The 25,273-nt window shown below is 50.1% G+C and overlaps 2 protein-coding genes and 1 long non-coding RNA gene across 24 annotated transcripts in view; 2 read left to right on the top strand and 1 right to left on the bottom strand.

Annotated features, from left to right (window-relative positions):
• The first annotated feature begins 2,815 nt into the window (after positions 1-2,815).
• HSFX4 (heat shock transcription factor family, X-linked member 4) lies at positions 2,816-4,783 on the top strand. The gene is made up of 2 exons (XM_019435715.2): positions 2,816-3,408; positions 4,079-4,783. Exons 1-2 carry the CDS (start codon positions 2,911-2,913, stop codon positions 4,667-4,669), a joined length of 1,089 nt encoding a protein of 362 aa, XP_019291260.2. The 5' UTR covers positions 2,816-2,910; the 3' UTR covers positions 4,670-4,783.
• Positions 4,784-5,377: 594 nt separating this feature from the next.
• On the bottom strand, positions 5,378-10,146 carry EOLA2 (endothelium and lymphocyte associated ASCH domain 2). Of its 14 annotated transcripts, none has more exons than XM_053891996.1 (4): positions 10,025-10,141; positions 7,478-7,625; positions 7,077-7,359; positions 5,378-6,282 (listed from the first exon to the last, which is right to left on the bottom strand). In XM_053891996.1, the coding sequence occupies exons 3-4, from the start codon at positions 7,327-7,329 to the stop codon at positions 5,966-5,968; spliced, it is 570 nt and encodes a 189-aa protein (XP_053747971.1). In that variant the 5' UTR covers positions 7,330-7,359; positions 7,478-7,625; positions 10,025-10,141; the 3' UTR covers positions 5,378-5,965. The 14 variants fall into 14 exon arrangements, with proteins under 14 accessions (XP_053747971.1, XP_053747972.1, XP_053747975.1 ...); XM_053891997.1 differs by having other exon boundaries at positions 10,021-10,038; XM_053892000.1 differs by lacking the exon at positions 10,025-10,141 and adding an exon at positions 9,878-10,010.
• A 1,391-nt stretch (positions 10,147-11,537) lies between these two features.
• LOC109258711 (uncharacterized) overlaps positions 11,538-25,273 on the top strand; it is a 275,809-nt gene continuing 262,073 nt past the window's right edge. For 7 of the 9 annotated variants that reach the window (XR_008418384.1, XR_008418386.1, XR_008418380.1 and 4 more), the window contains exon 1: positions 11,538-12,069. This is a non-coding gene — a long non-coding RNA (uncharacterized LOC109258711). Of the gene's footprint in view, positions 12,070-13,283; positions 13,466-15,556; positions 15,729-25,273 lie in introns of those variants that run through there. The other 2 variants (XR_008418382.1, XR_008418381.1) reach the window with 2 other exon arrangements.

Here is a 25,273-nt window from a genome sequence, read left to right on the forward strand (position 1 = left end):
TAGGGGGCAAGGAAATAGGACTCTTTGATGGGGCCTACCTGAGCAGGACCAACTAAGCAGCAGGAACTGTTGGAAGAGACCAAAGCGGGAATTGGGTGGGGTAGGAATAAAGGGGGGCTAACAACTGAGACCCTACTCTGGGGACAGCTTGACCTAGGGAGCAATAAAACAAACAATACTCTTGGTGGGACCTATGTGAGCAGGACCAACTAACTCGCAGTAACAGTTGGAAGAGACCAAACCTGGAAGAGTGCTGGGGTCAGGAAAAAAAGTGGGGCTAACAGTTGAAACCCAACTCTGGCAATCTGAGCTGGTGGCAAGAAAATGACTCTTTGTTGGGGCCTATCTGAGCAGGACCAACTAACCAGGAGGAACAGTAGGAAGAGTCGAAAGCAGGAAGTGTGTGTGTGTGGGGGGGAGAAGCAGGAATAAAAGGGGGGTACCAACTGAAACCCTAGTCTGAGGACAACTTGACCTGGAGGCAAGAAAACAGGACTCTTTGTTGAGGGCCATATAAGCAGGACCAAGTAACCAGCAGGAACAGATGGAAGAGACCAAAGCGGAAAGTATGTGGGGGGCTGGAAGAAAAGGGGTACTACCGACTGAGCCCCAACTCAGAGGACAACTTGTCCTGGGCGCAAGAAAAACAGGAGTTTTTGTTGGGGCCTATCTGAGCAAGACCAACTAACAAGCAGGAACATTTGGAAGAGACCCAAGCAGAAAGTGTGTGTGTGGGTGGGGGGCAGAAATCAAAGAGGAGGCTACCAACTAGGACCCTCCTCTGGTGACAACTTGATCTAGGCCGCAGGAAAATAGGACTTTTTGTTGAGGCCTATCTAGGTAGAACAAGTAACCAGCAGGAACAGTTGGAAGAGACCAAACCAGAAAGTGTGGGCGGGCAGAAATAAAAGGGGAGGCTACCATCTGAGACCCTACCCTGGGGACAACTTGACCTAGGGAGCAAAACAAAACAAAACAAAACAAAACAGGAATCTTGGTGGGGCCTCTCTGAGCAAGACCAACTAACCAGCAGGAACAGTTGAAACAGATCAAAGAGGGAAGTATGTGGGGAACAGGAATAATGGGGGGGGATACAAACTGAAACTCAACTCTGAGGACAACTTGAACTCGGGGCAAGAAAACAGGAGTATTGTTGGGGCCTGAGAAGGAACATCTAACGAGTAGGAACAGTTGAAAGACACCAAATCAGGACGTGTGTGTCGGGGGGTGGCAGTAGTAAAAGGGGGACTTCCCAACTGAAATCATACTCTGAGGACAACTTGATTTGAGGGCAGGAAAACAGCACTTTTTGTTGGGGCCTATCTAAGCAGGACAAACTATCCACCCGGAACAGTTGGAAGAGACCAAAGCAGGAAGTGGGGGGGTGGGCAGGAGTAAAGCGGGGGGGGGGGGCACCAAAGTAAGACCCTACTCTGGGGAATACCTGACCTAGGGGGCAAGAAAACAAGACTCTTTCTTTGGGCGTATCTGAGCAGGACCAAGTAACCACAAGGAGAATTTTGGAAGAAACCAAGGAGGGAATTGTGTGTGGTGCATGAATAAAAGGGGTGCTACCACCTTAAACCCAACTCTGAGGACAACTTACTTTGGGGCAAGAAAACATGACTTATTCTTGGGGCCTATCTGAGCAGGACCAACTAAACAGCAGGAAGTGTTGGGAGAGAACAAAGCAGGAATGGGGGGCAGCAGGAATACAAAGGGAGGCTACAAATGAGAACCTACTCTGGGGACAACATGACCTAGGGGAGAGAAAATAGGACTCTTTGTTGGGCCCTACATGAGCAGGACAAACTTACCAACAGGAGTGGTTGGACGAGACCAAGGAGGGAAGCGTGTGGGGTGCAGGAAACAAGGTGGGCTACGAACTTAAACCCAACTCTGAGGACAATTTACCTGGGGGCAAGAAAACATGACTTATTCTTTGGGCCTATCTGAGCAGGACCAACTAACCAGCAGGAACAGTTGGAAGAGATCAAAGCAGGAATTGGAGGGGGGCAGGAATGAAAAGGACGCTACAAATGAGACCCTACTCTGGGGACAACTTGACCCAGGGGACAAGAAAATAGGACCCTTTGTTGGGGCCTATCTGAGCAGGACCAACTAACTAGCAGGAACAGTTGGAAGAGACCAAAAACGGAATTGTGTGGGGGCAGCATAAAAGGGGGCTTGAGACCCTACCCTGAGGACCACTTGACACAGGGGGCATGAAAACAGGACTTTTTGTTGGGGCCTTTCTGAGCAGTACCAAATAACCAGCAGGAAATTTTGGAAGAGACCAAGGCAGTAAGTATGGGGGGGGAGGGCAGGTAGGAATAAATGGGGGCTACCAAGTAAGACTAGGCCAAGTCCTCTAGGGATTGCCATCTTCTGACAGGTACCGACCCCAAGGGTCCATCTGACCCAGGCAGCCTTGGGGGCAGCCCAAGCCAGGACTAACCAGGGCCTGGCTCTTGACCAAATCTGAGAGACCAGCAACTGGTCTCCCCCATCCCTGGAGTGGGAGTAGACCTCGGATCATGGTTTCTCTTCCCATCCAGGGCCTGGTCCCATGAAACAATGTTCCTGGCTGCAGACAGGAGCCCTTCCTGGGAACTCAAACCAGATGTTTGCATATTCTTTTGGAAAAGAGAGAAGCTGGGGGCCCTGTGCCCATCCCCTCCCCCACACTTGGCCAGTGCTGCCTTGCCAGATCAGCTGTGAGCCACCTTTGTGACATCACATGACAAATAAAGAGGCGATGACTTAGGTAGCTGGTTGCCTCACTACGAGATTCTAGAATTTTGTGGACGGTATATATTGGGCATCCCCATACTGACCGAAGGCATTTTCGACTTGAGAGGTCAGTGAGACATTCTCATGGCAAAAGTGCTCCTGGTCTAGACTAGCTCCATGGCTAGTCAGAGTGCTAAGGAGATACCCAAAGGGAAGCTGGCCCCATCTGATGATGGAGAGCCAGCACCAGAATTACCATCTAGTTCATCCCAGGATCCAAATTTGGATTCCGGGGAGATTTTGGTGATGAATAGGGACCAAGCAGTGATCCAAGATCCAGGCCCCCAAGACAACCCACAACCACAGGCCCCAAACCAAGGTGCCGCCAACGTGGGAGAAAACAACAGTATTCTTGGGCTCTCCTTCCCAAGAAAGCTTTGGATGATCCTGGAGGACAACACCTTCACGTCGGTGCGCTGGAACGATGCCGGGGACACCGTGATCATCGACAAAGACCTTTTCCAGAGGGAGGTTCTTCACCGCAGAGGCGCGGAGAGAATCTTTGAAACTGACAGCTTGAAGACTTTCATCCGCCTGCTGAACCTGTACGGCTTCAGCAAAATACGCGCAACCGACCCTTGGGGGAATCAGTCCCCAGGGAATAAGAGAATGCTGGTAAGTAGAAAGTCCTTGGTTTCCCATGTTTTCTGTCTTTTCAGCACCTTCCTAGTAGACCCCAGATGAATGATCTACTGAAAGGGTTTAATTTCCGAGGACAACTTTCTTTCTCGAGAGACATTATGGAGAGATGAGAAAGTCTAGGCTTTCCTATTAACCTACAACCCCCTTAGATGGAGTGTGCATGTATGACTAAACATTCAGAGGCCAGGTAACGTCAAATAGGTATGTGAATCCCTTCAACTGGGCTTTATGTGTCTTTATTCAGTGAGTTTAGTTAGGTCCCAGGGCATAGTGAGCCTTGTAGACAACTTAAAAGGATCTTTTCTCCATAGTAGAACCAGACCATTATGACTGCTGTGGGAGGGGCCAGAGGCAGGGAGCGGTGGTGGGGGGATCCAGGGGCGGGGAGTGGGGGGGGTAAGGGGGGAGGGGGAATGGGAGGAGGAGGCGGAGGGGGGGGAGAAGAAGAGGAAGGAGAGAGGTGGAAGGGGATTGTGGGGGGAAGAGGAGGGAGAGGGAGGCAAGGGGGAGGATGGGGGAGAAGGGGAGGAGGAACGGGGAGGGAGAGGGAGAAGAGGGAAAGGAGGTGGCAGTCTCGGTGGCAGCAGACACAAATCTTCCCTCCCAGAATGACTAAAATGATGAATCTCGCATCTCGTTTCAGATTTACCGCAACGCCAACTTTCAGAGAGACAAGCCTTTCCTGCTCGGGAACATTCAGAGGAAAAGTGACCTGAGAGTCACCACCACCTGGCTAGGCACCAGTGCACCAACTCCAAAGAGAAAGAAGCCGGTGGCAGCAACAAGACAGTCCCCACGAATCCATCACGAGGAACCCGCCAACGACGACAAGACGGTCCCCGGCGCAGCCCCAAACGCTCAGGGTCCCAGCGGCAGCCAGTCCTTTGCCTTCTCTGGCATTTGGTCTCTGAGCAGCGCAGCCGGGTACGCCATGGCAACTCATGGCCCGAGTGAGCCAGGTGGCCTGAGTGGGGAGGGCACCTCCAGGAACATGATGTTTGCGCCCCTGGCTACTGCCAGAAGGGATGACGCAGGGGAACTGCCCATCAGCCCCCCAGTTTACCCCGACTATGGTACGGTGATGTCTCTGTATAACACCTGTTATTCCATCCTGCTGGCGGCCCTGTCAGTCATGTCCCCAAACGAGGCCCCCAGTGAGAACGAGGAGCAGGAGGGCTCCTCAGATTACAAGTGTTCCCTCTGTGAACATTTCAAGGAAAATCCGGGTCCCTAGGCTCACAGGCCACTGACGACAGCTAAAAACTCACCACTGTAACCGTCAATCTATTTTTGGCTTTAATGGAAATAAACACAACTCCGCGGGAGTAAATAAACAGTCTGACTAGAACCGCGAATCTGTGTTCTTTCTCACGTATGATGCTACACACACCTTATGCGATAAGCCCGGGGAGGCTGGGAATCCTGGCCTGAGACAGGTTCTGGCCCCCTACTGTCCTCTGTCCTTCGAAGCGGCAGCGTTTTTGCAGCCTCGGCCAAGGACCTGGCTAGGGAGCATGGAGGAGGCAAGCCCAGGAAGATCTGGTCCCCTGAGCCTCGCCTGCGGGTCAGGAGACAGAACCGCCTCACTCCTGACCTTGGGGGTGTCACCTCGTATCATTCGTGTGTTTGAAACAGGAGGGCTTTCCTCACGGGTGCCCCTGTGATGCCGGGAAGTTTCTGATCAGCAGCTGAGCGCTTCTAGCCCAAGAGCCAGGGGCCTGCCAAAGAGGCCCACCTAAAAGCAGGGCCACCCCATCTGCCAAGGGACGTGGGGCCACTTTCTTGTTGCTCAGAAGAGACGGGCCATTCTAGTCAATGCCTGGGGGTGGGGGTGGGGGAGGGACAGCCCATCTTCCCCATCGGTAAGGACCACCAGAAACTTTGCTAAGAAAGCACACAACGACAACAAAAGATTTCCCACAGAATACACAACACGACTTAATCATTTTCCCATCGGTGCTGTATTTAGGATCCTTCCTTTGGCCATGAAGTAGCTAGCTGTGGGATGTGTCGAACACGCATACTTCATGGGCCAAGGGACGCTTTGACAACAGAGTAAGAGTCATTTGTAAGAACAGACGGATGCTGTGTCTCAGTCTGATGCTGTTGTCATGGTGAACGGGGGCACCGTGGCTGGCCACCCCTGCACACCCCTTTAGCGCCCGCTCCCAGCCTTCCCACAAGGTCCCCTGGATGCTGTTCAAACGTCCTATGAGTTCTGAGCAGAACAACGAGAGGAGGAAACACGAACTGGTCGTCTTCAGACCTATGTCTTTGTACGACCCGGAAATCAGAAGGACTCAAGTAGTGGCGGCACCAAGACATTTACTGGACGCTTCCCCTTTATCCCGAACGTCGAAGTCCTGGAGACTGCCGGCGAGCCCAGATAGGCATCTCACGAGGAAAGTCCCGCTGCCCTGTCCCCTGCATCTGAGTGGAGAGACCTGTTTCCACGAACAGCACACAGTGGCAGGGCCGATTCAGACTGAACCGGGCTTGTAGGTCTGCGGCATGACGGTCAGTGGACGGGTCACGATTTAGCCGGTTTCTCGGTAACCTTCCGCACTCGCCAGGCGTCCTGCCCCAAGGGCATCAGGTGCTCTGGGATGTCTACCTGGAAGATATCCTTTCCACCTTTCCTGGGTATGGGCTCCAGTAACCACCTGGGGTTTGAAAGCACGGTGAGGTACTTCTGCTTCAGGCTGGTCAGCACAGCTTGATTCTCCAGCGCCACAACCTCATCAGGGGCTAAGTCCTCTGGGCACTGTACAGTTTCCCCAATGTCAACAAGCCCTGAGCACAAAGAGAAGCACACGATGGTTTTTCCTTCCAGAAACCAAGGCCCGCCTGTTGGAGAACATGATTATTCAAAGTTACAACCACCAGAGACCAAGAGGGTCTCCCCAAGGGGACACCGGGTACACTGGGCCCCTCGGACTGAGCATACCCGACACGCCAAAGTCTGCTTCGGGCGTTCTGGGTGAGGCCGAGGGAGGGAGCGAAACGGAGCGGAGGGCCTCGTCCTCAACGACCACCCCCAAATAATGGGCTGGCCCCAGCCAGAGAGCTTAGGGCAACAGGCAGAGGTCAGACCAGAAGGGCCCCAGATGCTGGGCGGAACAGGCACTCAGGTCCCCGAGCACTTCAGCAGGTGGCAGGTGCTCGTGTGGGACCTCCCCCACCGAGGGCTTAGGGGACTCACCCAGGATGCAGGGACAGTGGGGGTGGGGCATCGCACAGGAAGCCCAGCAACAGCCCGGGGTCTGGAGTCTGCCCGACCCACTGTGTGCACCGTGCTGCCTCCACGGTCTCTGTCGCACGCACACACGCGGGCACACATGCGCAACCGTGAGCGAAGGTCACATGCACACTTGGAACCTGTCCCTGTCTCTCAGGTCAGAACCGGGCACTGAGGCCCAGAGCGGAAGCAGGGTTCACCTGAAGTCGTGGGACCTCAGCAACTCCCCCCATCCCCAGTCCCAGGGCCCCCTGCTGCCCCGCCGAAGGTGTGCTGCTTAAAGAAAACACGGCCCCCACACCAAGCAGCTCACACAAGGGAACAAGGCACAAAACTCCTGAGCAAGGTCCTGGGGAGTAGCCCTTGGGGGTGTCTCAGCAGCATGCGGCTTCTCATCACTTGCCAGCGATCACGCCACGGCCATACTTTTCCCCTTCCAGAAGCAAGGCCTGAATCTGAGCAGGGGTCATTCCAAGCCTCTCCGCCAGCAGCTCCCTCCATGCGGTGTCTTCCCAGTCCCTGTGAGCAATGTGGATGGCGATGGTACGGTTCCGGTGGCTGCTCAGCAGAGGACGCCAACGCGTCTCCAGGGTCTTGACCCCGTTTAAGACAAAACCTGCATAAGGCTGCCGGAAGGAGAGGCAGCCGAACTTCATCTCCCCAGAGCGCCTTGGGCCTCACCAGACCTGCGGAGACACAGAACCACGAAGGTCAACAGGCATCGTGCCCAGCGCTCCAAGCTCATGACCTGGGGGCAAGACCTCTCCCCAGGGTCCCCCGGGGGTGCCCTGACACCCCACTGACCTGGACGGTGGGGGAACGGAGAGCCTTGGCTCCTCCTCCTCTGTCACTACACGGTCAGCTGACAGGCACAAAGGAAGGGACCGGCGGTCAGGATGACGTGTCCATCACATGGAGTCGTTGGGGACCTCAGAGAGGAGGGCGGGGATAGCTAGAGAAAGGCATGGCCAGGACAGCCTGTGGTCAGTTCTACATCAGAGGTCACTGAGCCCCAGGAGAGCACAGATGGCGAGGGGCCCCTCGGTTGGACGGCTCAGTGAGCTGGCTCTACCTCTCTCCCAGCACAGACAGGGACATCCTGGGCTTCGCCACCCTGGGGCTGCTGAGCGCAAACCCTTGGTATCCGACCTCAGCTCAGCGCTGGGGGCGCCCTGTGATCGCACATGGTCCTGGCAGCTGTCTCCTCCCGACCCCTTTGGGTGCCACCCTCCTCTGACCCCTTCCTGCCCCACTGCTCTCCACCATCAACAGACACCCCCCGACCCTGACCCGGGCCTAGAGAAACCAGGAACCAGAGCAGGAACAGCTGGTACCAGGGCGCACGCACCGTCTCCATGCCAGGCACTGGGGTGGGCACAATCAACACATCACAGGATTCGATCCTCACATAACCCAGTAAGGCAGCGCTTCGTCACCCTGCTCTATAGCTGAGAAGGAGGCGCCGAGGGATAGAGAGACGGCCCATGATTGCAGGGGACCTGAGTGCACCTACCCCTTGTCCTTGCACCTGGACGAGGGGGTCCCTCCTCCTTGCGCACGGCAGAGCTGTGCAGTGGGAGGAGCACGAGCCTCAGCTGGGTCCTGGCACCTCAAGGAGCCCCAGTCTCCATCGGGGCCGCGAGGACCGGGGACAAGGTGCAGGGGCACCTAGCCCGGCATGTGGCACCTAACAGGACAGCCACAAACAGTGGCCGCCCCTCATCATTATCATCATCCTCATCACAGGGCCTGGGGCACTGCGCTGCACTCAGGAGCACCCCGAATCTGGATCATCTCTCCTCCCAGTTCTCGAAGGACATAAACCTGGCCTCAACCCCTCCTCTCGTTTAAGAGAACACATCTACTCTCAACGATAAGGCCCTGGGATCACCCCTTTCCCAACCCACCGTCCTGCCGCCCTGGCACCACACCCCCTGCGTTCCCTCTGTCTGGGGCTGAGCTGCGCGGCCACCTGCCCTCAGCTGTGCTCTGGGCCAAGCACAGTCCTTCACTGGAGGACCTCACTCCGTCTGCTCTTGCTCAGGCAGCCCTACTCCCCTCCCCTGTGAGTAGATGGTCTCGCTTTCAGAAAGCCACACCTGCACACCCCTCACTGCAGGGACAAAGACCCCCCCCCCCCCAACCCAGCCCCTGAGCCCGCACGTGTCTCCAGCACCTGCCAACTTGTCTAAACCTCTGCATAGCAGAGGTCCCAGGAGCAGCGGTCTACACTCACAGTCTCTACTTCTTCCCCTCGCACTGCCCGCCCTCCTCCATGAACACACCGGTTGCCGCAGGCACCAGCGACCTGCCCCGTGCCTGTCCATCTTCATGGAACTCACGGCCGGACAGCCCTGACGCGACTGACACCCCTCCTTCACTTCTCAGCCTTCCACGTTGCACCTCACTCACGGGTTGGTTCTGCTAACCACATAAGGCCCCAGCCGGCAGCAGAGAAAACCATTTCATGTAAGTGGCTCGTGTTCTCACAGCCTAGCAGACCCGTATCCAACAGGAGAAAGAGGACACCAGGCCCTCACACTGTCACACGGGAAGGATTTGGGGGCCCTATAGTCCAGTTCCCCTCAATCAAATCCTGGAAGTCCCCCCCCCCCGGGAGGAGTGACAGGGGCAACAGGCTGAACCCCGCACAGCCGGCGGCCTCGGTGAGGTCGCGGCCCTTAAGGGCCCAGCGGGAGGCGGGGAGGGCCGGAATGACTGCGGACCGGGGCCCGTGCAAAGGTATGGTCGCGTTTCTCCGCGCACACGTACGTCGCGGGCATGTGATGGTGGCGGGAGGAGGGGACAGGGAAGGGTGTCCGCGGCCGCTCTGCGCTTGCTTCCAGACCTCTGGTCCGGGAACCCCCAGCCCAGAGGCACCGTCCCGCCGAGGGTCGAGCAGGCCGCAGCCGCACGGGCTTCCTGGCTCCCTTCGCGCGTGGCGGGTCTCCCCGCCCCCGCCCACCGCAGGCGCGCTCAGCCGATTCGGCTGCGGCCACCGGGCGGGACCGTCCGCTTCCCGTGACCCTGCGAGGCCACCAGCGCCGGGACGACCGCCTCCCACGCCCAGGCGAGGAGACGACGCGGCCCACCGAGAGAGGACAGAGCGCCCGGTCCGCGTCGTGGCTGTCCCGCCATCGCCGCGGCCCGACACCAGGGACCGCTGACAGGTGCCGGGCGCCGGCAGCCCCTCACCTGACGCACCCGCACAGACGCTGCCGCTCCTTTTTTGCGGGGCATACGCCGGCTCGTACCCACGTAGTTACGTACGCACACGGAGGTACGCAGCACGCCAGGGCGAAAGCCCGTAGGCACGCAGCCAAGCAGTTACGTGGACACGCACTTACGTACACACGCACATAGGCCCGCAGGCCCCGGTCGCTAGGAGACGTCGTTGGACTCAAGGGGCCGGGAGGCGCGCGGGACCATCAGGCTTGATAGGGAGCTGGGGCTGGCGGCTGGAGCGGAACCGGAAGGAGGATAGAAATGGGGGTGGGGCGGTGGGGGGAAGGGGCGGGGCGAGTCGAGTCTGGGGGTGGGGCTGTGGGCGGGGCGGCGGGAGGCCGAGCTGGGGGAGGAGTAGGTGGGGGCGGACCTGTGGGTTAGGAGCTGGGGTAGGAGGAGCCGTGAGACAGGGCTGTGGAAGAAGCTGGCGCCAGTTGTGGGAAAGAGTTGGGGCAGGACCTAGGGCAATGAGCGGGAAGGAGCAGGACGGAGATGGGAAAGCTGCGGAGGAGTAGCTGTGGGAAGAGCAGGGTGGGCCTGGGGAGGTGTAACTGGGGGAGTTGCAGGGGGGAGCTTGGGGTGGAGCCAAAGGGGAAGCTGGGGGACCACTGGGGAGGAGGGCAGAGCTGACAGGAGGAGCTGGAGCAGGGGCAGGATGGAGCTGGGGCAGTGGAGGCGGAGCTGGGAGAAACTGTGAGGGATGGAGTCAGAGGAGCTGGGGACCCCTGGGGGGAGGGCCCTGGGAGGAGCTGAGCGGAGTTGAGAAGCGGAGCTGGAGAGGGGCGGGGTGGAACTGAGGAGGTTGGGTAGGCGGAGCTGGGGCAGGAGGGGGCGGAGCTGAGAGAAAGCTGTGTTTGGTGGGCGGGGGGGGGGTTCAGGGGAGGAGCCAGGGAACCCATGGGTGTGGGGGTAGGGAGGAGCAGAGCGGAGCTGAGAAGTGGAGCTGGAGAGGGGCGGGGTGGAACTGAGGAGGTTGGGAAGGTGGAGGTGGGGGTGGAGATGGGCGGAGCTGGAAGAAAGCTTTGGCGGGTGGTGGAATCACAGGAGGAGTGGGGGAACCACCGGGTAGAAGGAGGTAGGGTGGAGCAGGATGGAACTAAGGGGAGCAGGCGAGGAGGAGCGGGGCGGAGCTGGCGGACGAGTGGGACGAAATTTAGGAGACGGAGGTGGAGCCATGGGAAGAGCTGGGGAAGCACAATGGATGAGCACCTGGGGAGTAGCAGGGCCGGGCTGGGGGACCCTCCAAAGGCAGAAGTGGGGGACTAGGAGGGCGTGGCTGGTGGCAAGTTAGGAGGGAGAGGTGAGGATGAGCCGGGCCGGTCTGGGGGAAAGGTCGGAGAAGTAGTAGCTAGCGCCGGGGGTGGGGAGGGTGGCACGGGGATGGGCAAAAGCTGGGAGAAGGTGGGGAGGTGACCAGCGGGGCTGGGGTTGAGTAGAACGACGTGGGCGGGGGAAGCTCGGAGCAGAAAATGGGGAGGAGTGGGGCGGGGCTTTCGAGGCTCGAAGTGAACTGGTGAGATAGCTGGGAGGGGGAACAGGGCGGGGCTGTAGAGAGGCTGGGCGGGACTGCTAGGATAGTTCGGAGGAGGAGCTGCGGAGGGGCTGGTGTGGGGAGTAGCAAGGTTGGACTGGTAGGGTATCTGGAAAGTGAAGCTGGGGCGGAGCAGGGTGGGACTGGTGGAATAACTCGGGGGAGGAGCTGGGGTGGAGCAGGGTTTGGTACGGGAGGAGCGGAGCGGGACTCGTGGAATAGCTGGCGGGGAGGGGCTGGGGTTGAGCAAGGCTGTACTGGTGTAGTGGCGGGGAGGAGGAGCTGGTGTGTCGCGGGGCGTGGCTGGGGTGGAGCTACGTTGGAGGAGGGCGGAGCTGGCAAGGCCGGAATGTTGGACCTTGGGGACCGCGCGGGGCTTAGCAAAGGTGTGCCAGTGGCGCAGACCAGGCAGTGCCCTTTATAAGCGTTCCGTCCGCGCCGCACTCGTAGGCAACAAAGTGGCAGCCCCAGGGTCCTCAGCGACCTGAGGTGACCCTTAAAATGGACCCCGGAGAGCACGGAGGCGGGAAGAGGGTGGTACCTGCAGGTTGAATCCCGCACCTCCGGGCTGAACGCCCAGGCACCCTGGGATGGCCAGTGGGGGCCTGAGGGACGGACTTTATATGAACGTATTTCGCAGGTGAGAAGAAAAAATTCCTACTCTGTTTCCTGCTGCCCCTCAGACCTGACATGTGCCAGACAGAGTCAACCGCCCTGTCAGAGCTGTTTCCTGCCCTCTACCTCTCAGTCAGGGACTCAACACACTCCCTGTCGCCCTGCTTTGTTCCTGGGGTTCCCTTACCCTCACCCTCCTTCCGCATTTGCTTGGTGACCAAATCCGGTGTCCCTGCCTCCCAAATGCCTGATTAGAATAGATGCTCCTCTTCTTGTCCCCACTGCTACTTCCTGAGTTCAGGTCTGAGGTCTGGGGCTTTTTACCTGAGCCCCCACACCGGCCTGGATGCCTCCTGTCTTTCTTCCTCTGTAGGGGTAACTTCAAAAACATTCAGGTCACTCCTGGTACTTCAGAGTGGCCTGCAAGTGAGGTTTTCCTGAACACTTTTTTCAAAGCACGAGAATCTCTTTTTCCTCAGCTACCCTGCTCTCACTCAGTAACCCACCCCTGCCAATGGAACAAAATCCGCAAGGAGAAGTAGAGGGACTACAGATATAATCCTTAAGGAAACAAAGTTTCTGGAAGAGTGTCCTGTATCTCTAGTGTTTCCTGAATTCTCTCATAGCTAGGGACTTTTTTCATATAACTCAGGCAGATTTTTAACCCCTCTCTGGCCCTCGTGTGATCCCAGCCAACCCTGTAGCTTAACCATGCTTCCTAAAACACAACTTTGCCCAGAGGTTGCCCTCGCTCCTAATTCTTGGCATTTAAGTGCCTGAACCTCTCTGGCCTCAGTTTGTCCAGGTGTCAAATGAGGATAATATAAACAATCCTCAGGTTGTGGGATTACTATGAGCACTGAATGAGCCCAGCTCAGCCATACATAACATGGCCTTGTTCAAGGGAGTCGTCTGTCTCTAGTCTCACTGCCTGGACCCTTCCCCAGTTCCCAGCACTCAGTGACTGTGCCCTCCACACTGCTCTCTCATGGCAGATACTCTCCCTCACTTCCTGTGTGTGGCCTCATGAAGCTTCCCCTAACAGTCTGAGCCGGGTGTCAGGGCCTGCTCCTTCTTCCTGACAACTTTCCAGAATCCTGTCTATGGTACTCCTTTTGTGCAAGGTTACTTTGGCTTTTTCTGTTTTGCATGTGTATGTGTGTGCCCAGTTATTGCAGCTAGACTGGAATCTCTCTGGAAACAAGCACTCTGTCCACTTCACCTTTGTGCTGTCCCCAGAGCCTGCCTCTGCCAGAGGAGACACTAGATGTAAATGATGGCGATAAACTGTCCAGTTTGAATCATCCAGGATTCATCGACTCTCTACCATGATGAGCTACTGTACCATGCTGGGCTTCAGCAGATGAGTGACATAGGCCCTGACCCGGAGTCGGTGCATGCTAGTTGGATAAGAAAGGCAAGTATGTCAATAACTCTCATTTGAGGTAGGACCAGACACTGTCCACAGAAAGAACTGTGAAGTGCTACAAGGCCTCAGGAGAGGCCAGAATGCACCTCACTGGGAGATCAGGAAGTTTTCAGAAGCAGGCTGGTTCTGAGCTGCGCACTGAAGAATAGGCAGAGTTTGGAAGGTGTTGATACAGGAGTCCAGTCCTGGGAAGTCAGCTTTAGACTGAGAAAACAGGAGATTAGAGGCAATAAGGAAGAATATCCCAGGTAAAGCTGCTTCTCGCATCCTGTCTCCTCTGGTCCTTGAATCAACCTGGCAAGCTAGGTGCTGATAGATCCACTCGATGGATGAGGAAACCAAGAGCACAGAGGCCAAGGGACTGGGCTAAGATCTCTCATTCGGCTGGGGGTGGGGGAGAGCTGGGATTTAAACTCAGGATCGGCCAACCCAGAGTCCACGTGGCCACCAGACAGGTTGGGAACACAGGATGCACACTCTAAGCCTGGTGCTAAGGCCATCAGCCTGCTACCCTGAGTTATGCTTCTGAAGTATATGGCTGATCCCGGGCCTTGCGTGTGTTCTTATTTCCCATCTGGAAGGCAAGGGACTCAGCCTCTGACCACTCCTACTCCTTCCAGCTCTTGTGCAGTGTGATTCAGGGACTTTGAATTATTTCACTTGCCTGTGAGCTGGTCTACTCCTTTTAGATCACAGGAGGGACTATTGCACTTGAATCAAGACAGTATGCGTTTCACAGAATGTACTTTATGGTGGCTGTGAAAGAGTCAATTCCGTTTACTCAGCTGTGGCTGGTGCTCTCTGGAGTGCAAGGAAAGACCGAACCAAAGGGAAGATTAATGGCTTGCTGTGAGACACAGCCACCCAAAGGCACTGTCCTTAGATTTTCATCCCCATTTGTGTAGTTGAGAAGTGTCAAATCAGGCATATGCATTTAGTTCTGCACTTGAGTTTCCTGCTGACAGATTCTGCAGAATGACTCAGGGTAGCAGAGTTTCTGTCAAATCTATTGCTTGCTTCTGGGGATCTGTGTGGTCCAGAGCCAGGTGACTTTACCATATACGTCTTCCTACTAGGATAGAGCAGGGCTTGGACAAGGGCTGGTATGGAGGTGAGGGACTACAAGCGTCATCTGTAGTCCTACAAATCTGCCCTCTGAGACATTTTTTTATTCTATTTTTAATGTGTACTTATTTATTTAAAGGGGAGGTGCAGAGAGAGAGAGAGAGAGAGAGAGGGAGAGAGAGAGAGAGAGAGAGAGAATCCCAAGCAGGTTCTGTGGGTCAGCGCAGAGCCTGATGCGGGGATCGAACTCACAAACCATGAGACCATGACCTGAGCTGAAACCAAGTCAGATGCCTAACTGACTGAGCCCCCCAGGTGCCTCTGCTTCTTCAGACCTTGAAATGCTTGCCTGTGTCCTCTTCTCCTTCCTTCTCCAGTCCTAGCGAAACTACTTTTTGGAGTCCATCCTATTTGTAAAATGACTGTTATTCATATCGAATTAATCCCAAAGTAGTACCATCAATTTCCCTCTAAAATACCAACAAGACCACCGCTTTAAACTGTTGATACACGAGGGGGCGCCTGGGTGGCTCAGTCGGTTAAGTGTCAGACTTCCACTCAGGTCATGATCTCACCGTTCTGGAGTTCGAGCCCTGCATCAGGCTCTGTGCCGACAGCTCAGAGCCTGGAGCCTGCTCTGGGAGATTCTGTGTCTCCCTCTCTCTCTCTGCCCCTCCCCTGCTCATGCTCTGTCTCTCTCTTTCTCTCTCAAATATAAATAAACATTAACAAATTTTAAACTGTTGGTACATGAGGGAGAGAGAAGAGTCGGTGAGAGTCAGCGTGTTCTGAGCGTTCACACCGTATGCAGAGAGGTAGTTTGCCGCAGCTCCTGTGCTGCCGTTTCCACTGTGGTAAAACAAAGCTGGCATTCCCGCCAGGCTTTGCAGTTCATAGCTTGCTTACCCGTGGGTCCTTAGGAAGAAAGCCCCTCTGGGTCCTTTTCCTCATCCTAGTACCACATTGGATTCTCCTGGGGCTTTGGCAGTGACATTATCATTCTCTTCACTTTAGAGATGAGGCACCTGAGATTCAGAGAGAGGAAGTGATTTACCTCCAGATGCGCAGTGAGTGACCGAGGCAGGACTGCTTGGGTCCAACTATGGTGACCTGCTTCCCCTACCCACGGAGGGTTGTGGTTGAATATGCTACCTAGAAGGCCCTTTCGAGCTTGAGCAACATTTGATGCTGTGAGTGTACTGTTTGGGAATTCAGTCTTGACCCATTCAGACTTATTTCTTGGCTGCTTCTCTGGTTCCTGGCCTGCTCAATTTGGTTCTGTACCTGCCCAACACAGTTGCTCTCCGCCTGTGGTTCAAGAAGCCCAACTCTTCTGAAGTAATTCTTCCACTGCACTCGGTGTCTAGCCCCACTCATGCTAGACTGTTCATGTCGGTCATGGGAAAAAGACACTCTGTCATTTGCGTACTTGTGTTGGGGCCCAGCTCAGGCTGTCTTCTCATTCCTACGTCACATGCTAACCACTCATTCCCAAGTACTTTGGCATGCTGGTTATCTGGAATTCATCCTGGTTTCCTTGTCCTTGCTTCTGCTTATATACACTCCTCCCTTCTGCCACATTATCTGGGTCCCAGGCCTTTTCTGTGTTTGATTTTTCTTCTGTAACTCCCTGGGCTAGACACAGAGGCACAGTGAAGCTAATCAAGTTTAAGACTCAGCTTCAGGGTCACTTGCTTGCACAGGCCTGGGAGAGACCCTAACGTTATGGTTTATGCTAGTCATACGGCTTATAAAATCCACAGAAAACGAAATTTTAGCTTCTCGGGGCACCTGTCTTTCCATTCTGTTGCCTCCATTATTCTTGCTGTTGTGTTGGGTGGCAATGCAGCGGCCGTGGGCATATTGAGAATCTGACTAAGGAGATGCTAAATGGGGATATACTTAGTGTGCATTTGGAGAGTCCTATTTAAGGGGCTCACAATCAATTCCATACATGTTTGGGTTATTGCTAGCTGCCCTATATTGAAGTAACTTTCAGGAATACCTATGCTTTCTGTACCATTGCACACAGTGTCGGGAAAAAAGGTATGAGGTTGTAGAGGACTGGGGTGTCGTATCTTGGAGAACTCAGTGCTGGAAGTGTGTCGGCAGTAGAGGAGAATCAAGGTTCACGGTGGACCGAGCCGGAAGCTAGTCTGTGGGAAACTCTTCCAGTCACAAATCAGATCTGTAAAATTGACCAACACAAGTTCCATCCTGTCAGGAAAATTCTCAGTGTGCAGTGTATGCAATCATAAACACAGCACACATTTATGTTAACATTTGGACGGGCCTGTATGAAGTGAAATTTTCCAGAATTCTTGTGACTGTGAGGCACACACCTGTATCAGAACTACAGACGTTGAGCGGCATGCTGAAAAGAGTTCATGTAGCTGGACTGAGACTGCTGTCCTTTTAAAAGCTCTGCTTGCAAGGCTGGCTTCTGGGGACTTGGCCTTCAGAGGGTGTCCAGGCAATAGTAAACTGGTAAGAAGGCTCACTGTGTGCAGACTGTTTATACAAACTACATGGTTTATGCTGAACACCTACTTTCCTTCTGGGAGTCTGAAATTTTGGTGCATGCTAGCTAGGCAGACAGTTCCTATGTGACCAGCCCTGACTACAACCCCGGGGCACTGAGTTTGGGCTTCCCTGGGCAGAAATGTCACATCCATGTCACTGTATGTTCATTGCTGAAGGAATCATGTGGTCTGCGTGGCCCCTCATGGGAGGGATAGAGGATAAGGAGTCTGCACAGGAATTCCTCCAGGCTTTCCTTGTGTCTTATCCTCTTGCGATCTGCCTGTGTGTCCTTACTATGTTGCTGTAATGCATTTTAGGTGTGAGTACAACTGTATTCTAAGTCCTGTGAGTCTCCCACTATGATAGACAAGAAAAGTAGGAATAACGTATTGCAGAAATATGTCAGGCAATTATTTAATAAAATATACTTTTATTTATTATGTCATTTTTTTCTGAATTTTGAGATGTGCCTCACATTTATTGACTTTTTCAAATGTGTGTTTCATTGTATTTCTTCTCTCATTTTAAATATTCACTTCTGTTACCAATCATGTATTGATATTTTTGTATTCTTATCCTTGGAGAGGGCCCCAAGTGTTATAAGCTTCCGGTTCCACAGAACCTGGATCTGCCTCTGTTGTGGATCCAAGACTTGTGACTTGTTGATTTTGTTATTGTCACCCCATATTTCACAGGTGGGAGATTAAAACTGAAAGGGGGAAGTCAAGTATATGTGGCAAAACTGGGATAGGATCCAGGTCTTCCAACTCCCAATTTAACACTCTTATCCTTCCATTCAGTAAAGCATTTTGATGATTTATCTGTAAACAATGGTCAGGGTGCATTGGACATAGACTGGGTGGCACTTGGAAGACTGAAGTTCTACTCCCTTCTTTCAGTAGATGGGTCATCTTCTATGAGTCCTTCCCTTCCTGGGACATATTTTCTGCTTTTGTAAAACAAAGGCACTGGAATAGATGCTCTTTAGAGTAGAGGCCTTTCTCTCTTTGATGTTCCATGAGTCTGTCATTCTAGAAATGCTGGAGTCACGCAATCATAGTTGAAACCATTTATCTTCTTGTCCTTGGGTCTTCTCTATCTCTAAAACAGAAGTAAAATACCTACGTCTCTCAGTTGTTGTCAGCCCCCTGGCACCATTCCTGGTAGAGTAGGTGATCAAAAGTTGCTTCCATCCTTTGGTCCAGTCAGGAACAAAGGTTGTGGTGTATAATTCTCACTCCTCCCCTTTGGAATCAGAGGATCTTTGATCAGCAAACCAAATTTTTTTAAAAAAAGAAATACACACACACACACTCTGCTTCTGAAACTTTTAAAAATAGAAATATAATTTGCAAACAGAAAAAAAAGCACAAATATTAAGTGAATAGATTAGTGGATATTCACAAAGTTAACATACCAGTAACACATATTTATATTAAGAAATAGAACACTGCTAGAACTGCCTTGTGATCTCCTCCAGGTCACTCCTTCTGCCCAAAGGTAACCACCACTTTGGCTTGTTACATCTTATGGAATCCTACATTATGTACTGTTATTATTGTCTGGATTCTCAACACTTAATATTGTTTGTGAGATCCATCCGTATTGTTGCATGAACAGTATCTCCTTGATTCTCGTTGCCATACAGTATACCGGTTTATGACTACACTGTGATTTATCTATTCCACTGTTTGTGGACATTGGCATGGTTTCCAGCCTTTTGTTGTTACAAATAAAGCTGCTAGGAATATCCTTGTATTTACTTTCTTTGGCAAATATATGTTTCTGTTGCATATATGTCTAGAGGTGTAATTGATGATTTATAAGATGTGACCAAGTTTAACTTTAGCAGATACTGCCAAATAGCTTTCCAAAGTGGTTGTAGCAACTTCTATACTACCACCAGCAGGGTGTGAGTTCCAGTTAGTCTCTATCCTTGATAGCACACGTTGTCACTTAGGTGGGTTGCAGGGGGATCTTATTTTGGTTTGTTTGTTTACATAGATCAGACTTCTGTGGTGTACAATTTCATGACTTTGGACAGAAGTGCAGAGCCATGAATCCGTTACTACCAAGATACAGAAAAGTTCCCTCTCCCTCCCCCCCCAAATGGCCTGGCACCACCTCTTTGTGTTCTACTCCTCCCCCATTCTCAGACCCTGGCAGCCACTGCCCTGATCTCCATCCCTATAATTTTACCTTTTCCAGATTCTCGAGTAAATGGAATCAAATGGTATATAGTCTTTTGGATCTGGCTTCTTTTACTAAGCAAAATGCCTTTGAGTTTCATCTGTGTGGTTGTTGTGTATCAGTAGCTCACTGCTTTTTATTGGTGGGTAGTCATCCATTGTATGGATGCACCACATTTTGTTTATCTGTTCAACAGTTGAAGGACATTTGGTTTGTTTCCAGTTTTTGGTCTATTGTTGTAAATATTCATATAGAGGTTTTTGTGTGGATATAAGTTTTCATTTCTCCTGAGTAAATATCCAGAGGTGGGGATTGCTGTAACTTCCACCACCAGCGAGGTATAGAACTGTACCATCACCACATCATCCTCATACCTCATGGTACCCCTTTATATCCTCACTCACTTCCTACTCCACATCCCTTACCCCTGGCGACTACTATTTTATTCTGCATCTCTGTCGCTGTGCTATACCAAGAATGTTATTTACATGGACTCATATGGCACAGTATGTACCTTTTGATAATGGCTTTTTTTTCACTCAGCATAATTCCCTGGAGGTTCATTCAAGTTGCTGCCATGTATCAATAGTCCACTTCTTTTTATTGCTGGATAGCATTTAATAGTAGTGATGTATCACAATTTAACCGTTTACACACTTCAGTAGTTTTCATTTTTTGGCCATTTAATGAATAAAGCTGCTATAAACATTCATCTACAGGTTTCTGCACTAACGTAAGTTTTCATTTCTCTGCAATAAATGCCCAAGAATGTGATTGCTGGCTCATCGAGTAAATACATTTTTAGTATTTAAATCAATTGCCAAACTAATTTTCAGAGTGGCTGTACCATTTTATATTCTGACCATCAATGTATGGAGATCCATTTTCTTGGCATCCTCACTAGCAATTTGGTGTCACAGTTTATTATTTTATTCACTTGGATAGGCTTGTAGTAATGTCTCATTATGGTTATAATTTGCATTTTCTTGAAAGGCTAATGATGTTGAATATCTTTTCATGTGCTTCTTTGCCTCTGTGTGTCCTCTGCGGTTAAATGTCTCTTCCTGTCTTTTGCCCATCTCCTAATAGAATGAGTTTTTTGATGCTGAGTTTTGAGATTCTTTATATACTCCAGATACAAGTCCTTTGTGGGACATAGAATTTTCACACTTTTCTTCCAGTCTGTAATTTGTCTTTTCATCTCCTCTTTAGTGTCTTCTATAGATTGGAGGTTTTTAGATTTGATGAGGTACAGTTTATCAATTTTTACTTTTGCGTGTCATGCTTTCAATCCATTGGGCATCTTTGTGTAGGTATATTCTCTATTCTCTATTGTCTTCTGCTGATGTATGTGTCTCTACCTCCCCCAGTACAAGACTTTATTATTGTTATTGTTGAATTTGAAGAGTTGTTCATATGTTTTGGATATAAGACCTTCTTCAGCTATGTCATTTGCAAATATTTTTCCCAGTCTGTGATTATTCTTTTCATTCTCTTAAACAATGTTCTTTACCTTTTTTTTTTTTCTATTGATTTCTAGCATGGCCTGAGACCATACGTTTAATGATTGCTGTTACTTAAAATTCATTGAGGTTTTTTTCTATGGCCCACACAATAGTTGATCTTTATGAACGTTCCATGTGCAAGAAAAGAATGTGCTGGGTGGGATTTTGTACACCAGTTTCGTCAGATTGGTTGCTGTGCTGTCCAGGTAATCTGCAACTTTACTCATTTTTTGCCTGTGTTTCTGTCAGTTTCTGAGAGGAGTGTGGAAGTCTCCAACTGTAATTGCATATTTGTCTTTTTTCTCCTTATAGTAGTGTCATTTTTAGTGCATTTTTAAGCTCTGTTAAGTGAGCACATTTTTATGATTTTTATCTTATTGGAGACTTGACCTCTTTCTTGTGTAATGTCCCTCTTCATTTCTGATAATATTCTTTATTCCGAGGTTTTTGTCTGAGGTTACTCTAGCTACTCCACAATATTTTGCTACTATTGTTGCTTTATACTTCTCTTTTAGATAAATTAAATATAAGAAAAATCTGTTTTACCTTCATTTCTTTCTTTTTAGCACTCTTGATTTGTTTGTGAAGATCCATGTTTCAGACTAATGTATTACTTCAGCTGGAAAAGTTACTTCAAATTTTTTGTTGAGTAGGACTACTGGCTATGATTTCCATCATTATTTGTGGTCTTCTGAGAAAGTCTTTATTTCTCTGTCATTTTGAAAATTAGCCTTACGGAGATATAATTTACATACTGTAAAATTCACCCTCTCACATGTATACTTCAGTGACATTTGATCAATTTGCAAAGTTGGGGAACTCTCACCAAAATCCACTTTTAGAGCATTGCTATCACCCCCAGAGACCCCTCATACCATGTCAATCATCTTCTCACCCCCATTTCAGGTAACCACTAATCTGCTTTCTTCCCCCTTCCAGTTTTATTGAGATATAACTGACATACATCATTGTTTACATTTTTTTTCTGTTTTATTTTAGAGAGAGAGAGAGAGAGCACACACATGAGTCAGGGAGAGGGGCAGAGGGAGAGGAAGAGAAAATCCTAAGCAGGCCCCACACTCAGCACAGAGCCTAACGTGGGGCTCGATCCCATGACGCTGGGACCATGACTTGAGTTGAAATCAAGAGTCAGACGCTCAACCGAGCCGCCCAGCCACCCCCATCATTGTATACGTTTAAGCTGTAGAAATCTGCTTTCTATGCCTATAGATTTGCCTTCTTTGGAATTTCCATATAAATTGAATTATACAATACTGAGTCTTCTGCATCTGGGTTCTTGCACTTACCATAATGTTTTTGAGGTTCATCCATGTTGTAGCAGGTGTCAGAATTTTGTTCCTTTGTGTTGCTAAATAGTATCCCGTTGTATGGACGTAGTATATTTTATCTGTTTACTAACTGGTAAACATTTGAATTGTTTTCATTTTTTGGTTCTATGAATAATGCTGTTATGAACATTTGCTTACAGGTCTTTGTGTGGGCATATGTTTTCATTTTACTTCTTACCTAGAGCATACATAATTGCTGGTTCACATGGTAAATTTATGTCTAACATTTAAAAATTTTTTCAAAAAACATTTTTTTTGTTTTAGTAAGTTAAACTATTTTTAGAAGAGATTGAATACACTATTTAAGAGATACTTGAATAATGCTATTCTGTATTTTGTTCAAGGTGATACTTTTTAAAATGTGAAGCTACTCTTGTGTCATTAGATTATTATGCCTTTTACATCAGAACTAAAGTACATTATGCTTTACATTTTAAGGAACGAATTGACAAACTGGTTTCAAAAGTGGCTGTACCAGTTTACATTGACACCAGTTCATTTCTAAAGATAATTTTTTCTGGGTATAGAATTCTGAGTTGCATGGTTTCTGATGAAAAAATTTCATGTAATTCTTATCTTTTTATTCTATGTAATGTTTCTCTTTTCTCTGGCCACTTTCAAGATTTTCTTTAACTTTTGTTTTCAGCAGTCTGACTCTGATATGCCAAGGGGTAATTAACTGGAGACCTTGAACTTATATTTGTGCTTTGGTGTCATTTAATTTCAGGATATTCTCACCCATTATGACTTCATAAAAATTTTTAAAATAAATAATTTCCCATCCCCCTGCCTTCCTTCTGGGATTATACTTACCTTAGGCTGTTTTATATATTATCTTGGGTATTCTTTTCTGTTTTTATTTCTAATTTTTCTCTTTGATTTCAATGGGGGTAATTTCTATTGACTGATCTTCAGGTTCACTGATTCTTTCCCTGGCTGTGTTGACACTGGTGGTGAGCCCACTGAACATATTATTTACCTCCACTACCATGTTTTTCATTTCTAGCATTTCCATTTGGTTTTTCTCTTAGAGTTTGTGTTTCTCTGCTGCAATTACCTTCTGCTCCTGCATGATATCCACTTTTCCCATTAGAACTTTTAACGTGTTAATCATAATGGAAGTTCCTTGTCTGATCGCCGCAGTGTCTGTGTCATAGCAGATGCTGGCTCTGATGATTGCTTTGTTTCTTGGGAGTATGATTTTCCTTGCCTTTCTGTGTGTCTTAATTTTTTTTGTTTGAAGCCATACATCTTGTGTGGGACAATAGAGACTGAGGTATATAGTTTTTATGCCTGGATGTGAACGTGAATTTCCTTCTGCTAGATCTTTAGAACAGGGCGTTGAGTTACCCTGATTAGGAATTGGACTGAGTTTGAGGTTGTCCTTGCAGAAACCTGTGCACCACAGGTTTCAAATTCCTGTAGCAATTCCTTGTACTTAGGGGGAGAGGTGGTTTTCCAGAACGTTTTGTCAACACTGAGCTTTAGGTCTTCCCTTCCCACTGCTTCAGGTGGTCTCTTTGCATACTCTTCCTCTTCTGTCCCTTTCCCAGCACTATTCTGCTGTTACCAGTTACTGGAACTTGGTTGCTTAGTGGTGTGGGGGACTGGGAGGGGGCAGTTTCCATTCTTCTGCTTGAGCCTCAGTCTTAGGTCCTGGGTCCCTTGGTCTCAGGAGTGTGGCCTTCATAAGTCTTTTGCTCCTCTCCTTGGTTGTTGTGGGCCCAGCACACATTTCTGCCCTTCTCCCAGGACTCGTTGTTTTACTTGTTTTCCTGTTTTCTTCTCCCAGTTGCCATGGGTTGCTACCGTGCAGTCTGTGTTCTTTGCCTCCACAGAGAAAGGCGTTTTCTTCCTGGAGGAGATAAGGGAAATGCAGAGGTGAGGATTCATAGCCCTCCCTAGTGTTCTTCTCTTCAAGGTCTGCATTTCAATGGTCCCTTCTTAGTGTTCTTTCTGATCTTTTCTGAGAGCAAAGCACCCAGTGGAGTTTCTGGGGTAGGGACTCCCACAGTATCTGAGGCTCTCAGAGGCTTCCCTCTGCCCTGCAGGTTTATATTCTGCATTCACCAAGTCATCTATGGTTCCAGCTGACCTCTTCTTCCTGGTTTTCAGTAAGCTAAGCCCAGATGAGTGAGTGCTTACATCTTTTCTCCTGCAGAAATGGTATCTCCTCAGGTTTGGGGCAAGTTTGTTGCTCTGTGGCCACAGTTCTCCAATGCATTTGAAAACATTGATGAATTTAAAGTTAGTCTGGCTTGTTTTTTGTCTTAACTGTGGGAATGATACTTCTTCCAGCCTACTGCATCCCAGAGTAGAAGCTATCTCCTGGCTGATCAATTTTAGATTTCTTTGAGCTCAGACCATCAGCCCCTCACACCCCTTATTGTTATTCATATATTGTAATGTGCAGAACATTTCCTTCTTATGATTGTTGCTCTCAAAATATTCTGCTCTGCTTTGCAGTAAATGCCTGTTGACTATTTTGTGGTATTCCTATTTTGGGGTATTTCAGATACCCCATTTATTCCTTCTGCTTCCCCCTAGCAGATACTGCCTGGTCCTATTTTGGGTTTCATTGGACTATCTTTTCATCTAGTTTTGTTGTAGATGTTGTTTATGGGGTTTTGTTGTATTATTCTAGCACTCCATCTGTTTTCAGTGGGTGATTCAGGGAGACAGAAACTATGATGCCACTGCTAACATTTTCCTCCTAAAGTCTTGCCTTTCTTTTTCAAAAGATATTTTTGCTAGGCATAAAATTCTACTTTGACAGACATTTTCTTAGTCTATTGGTGAATGCAGTTTCAGAACTCAGTAAATACCCTGAGGGAAAACCTGGCGGAATACTGCACCATTTTGCCCTCTTCTTCTCACCAGAATCCTGGCTCTTCAAGGCTCAAATAATTTTTCTCCACCCCACAGAGACCACCCAAAGCTCTGCTGCTTTCTCTTGTCTTGGTAGAGGCTCTCAGTCTAGGCCTTTACTCCTGTCCCCACTCATTTACCTCATTCCCAGAATCAGCAAACGTTCCGAGGAAAAAGTGGCTGCAGGGTGTCATTGCCTCTCTTTTCCAAAGTCCTGGTTGCCTAATCATTACTCTAATGCCTTCCAATAGATGTTTTACATTTTGATGTGACTTTTCTAGTTATTCTTTGCTACAGGCT

The sequence above is a fragment of the Panthera pardus genome, unplaced genomic scaffold (genome assembly GCF_024362965.1).
Source record: "Panthera pardus isolate Hobbes unplaced genomic scaffold, ASM2436296v1 HiC_scaffold_27, whole genome shotgun sequence".
In the NCBI taxonomy this organism is placed as follows: Eukaryota; Metazoa; Chordata; class Mammalia; order Carnivora; family Felidae; genus Panthera; species Panthera pardus.

Coding starts and splice junctions, on each gene's coding strand:
- HSFX4 (XM_019435715.2), top strand. CDS start 2,911: ATGGCTAGTCAGAGTGCTAAGGAGATACCCAAAGGGAAGCTGGCCCCA. Junction 3,409..4,078: donor CAGGGAATAAGAGAATGCTG/GTAAGTAGAAAG, acceptor ATCTCGTTTCAG/ATTTACCGCAACGCCAACTT.
- EOLA2 (XM_053891991.1), bottom strand. CDS start 7,329: ATGAAGTTCGGCTGCCTCTCCTTCCGGCAGCCTTATGCAGGTTTTGTC. Junction 6,283..7,076: donor TGGCCGTGGCGTGATCGCTG/GCAAGTGATGAG, acceptor GTTCTCCAACAG/GCGGGCCTTGGTTTCTGGAA.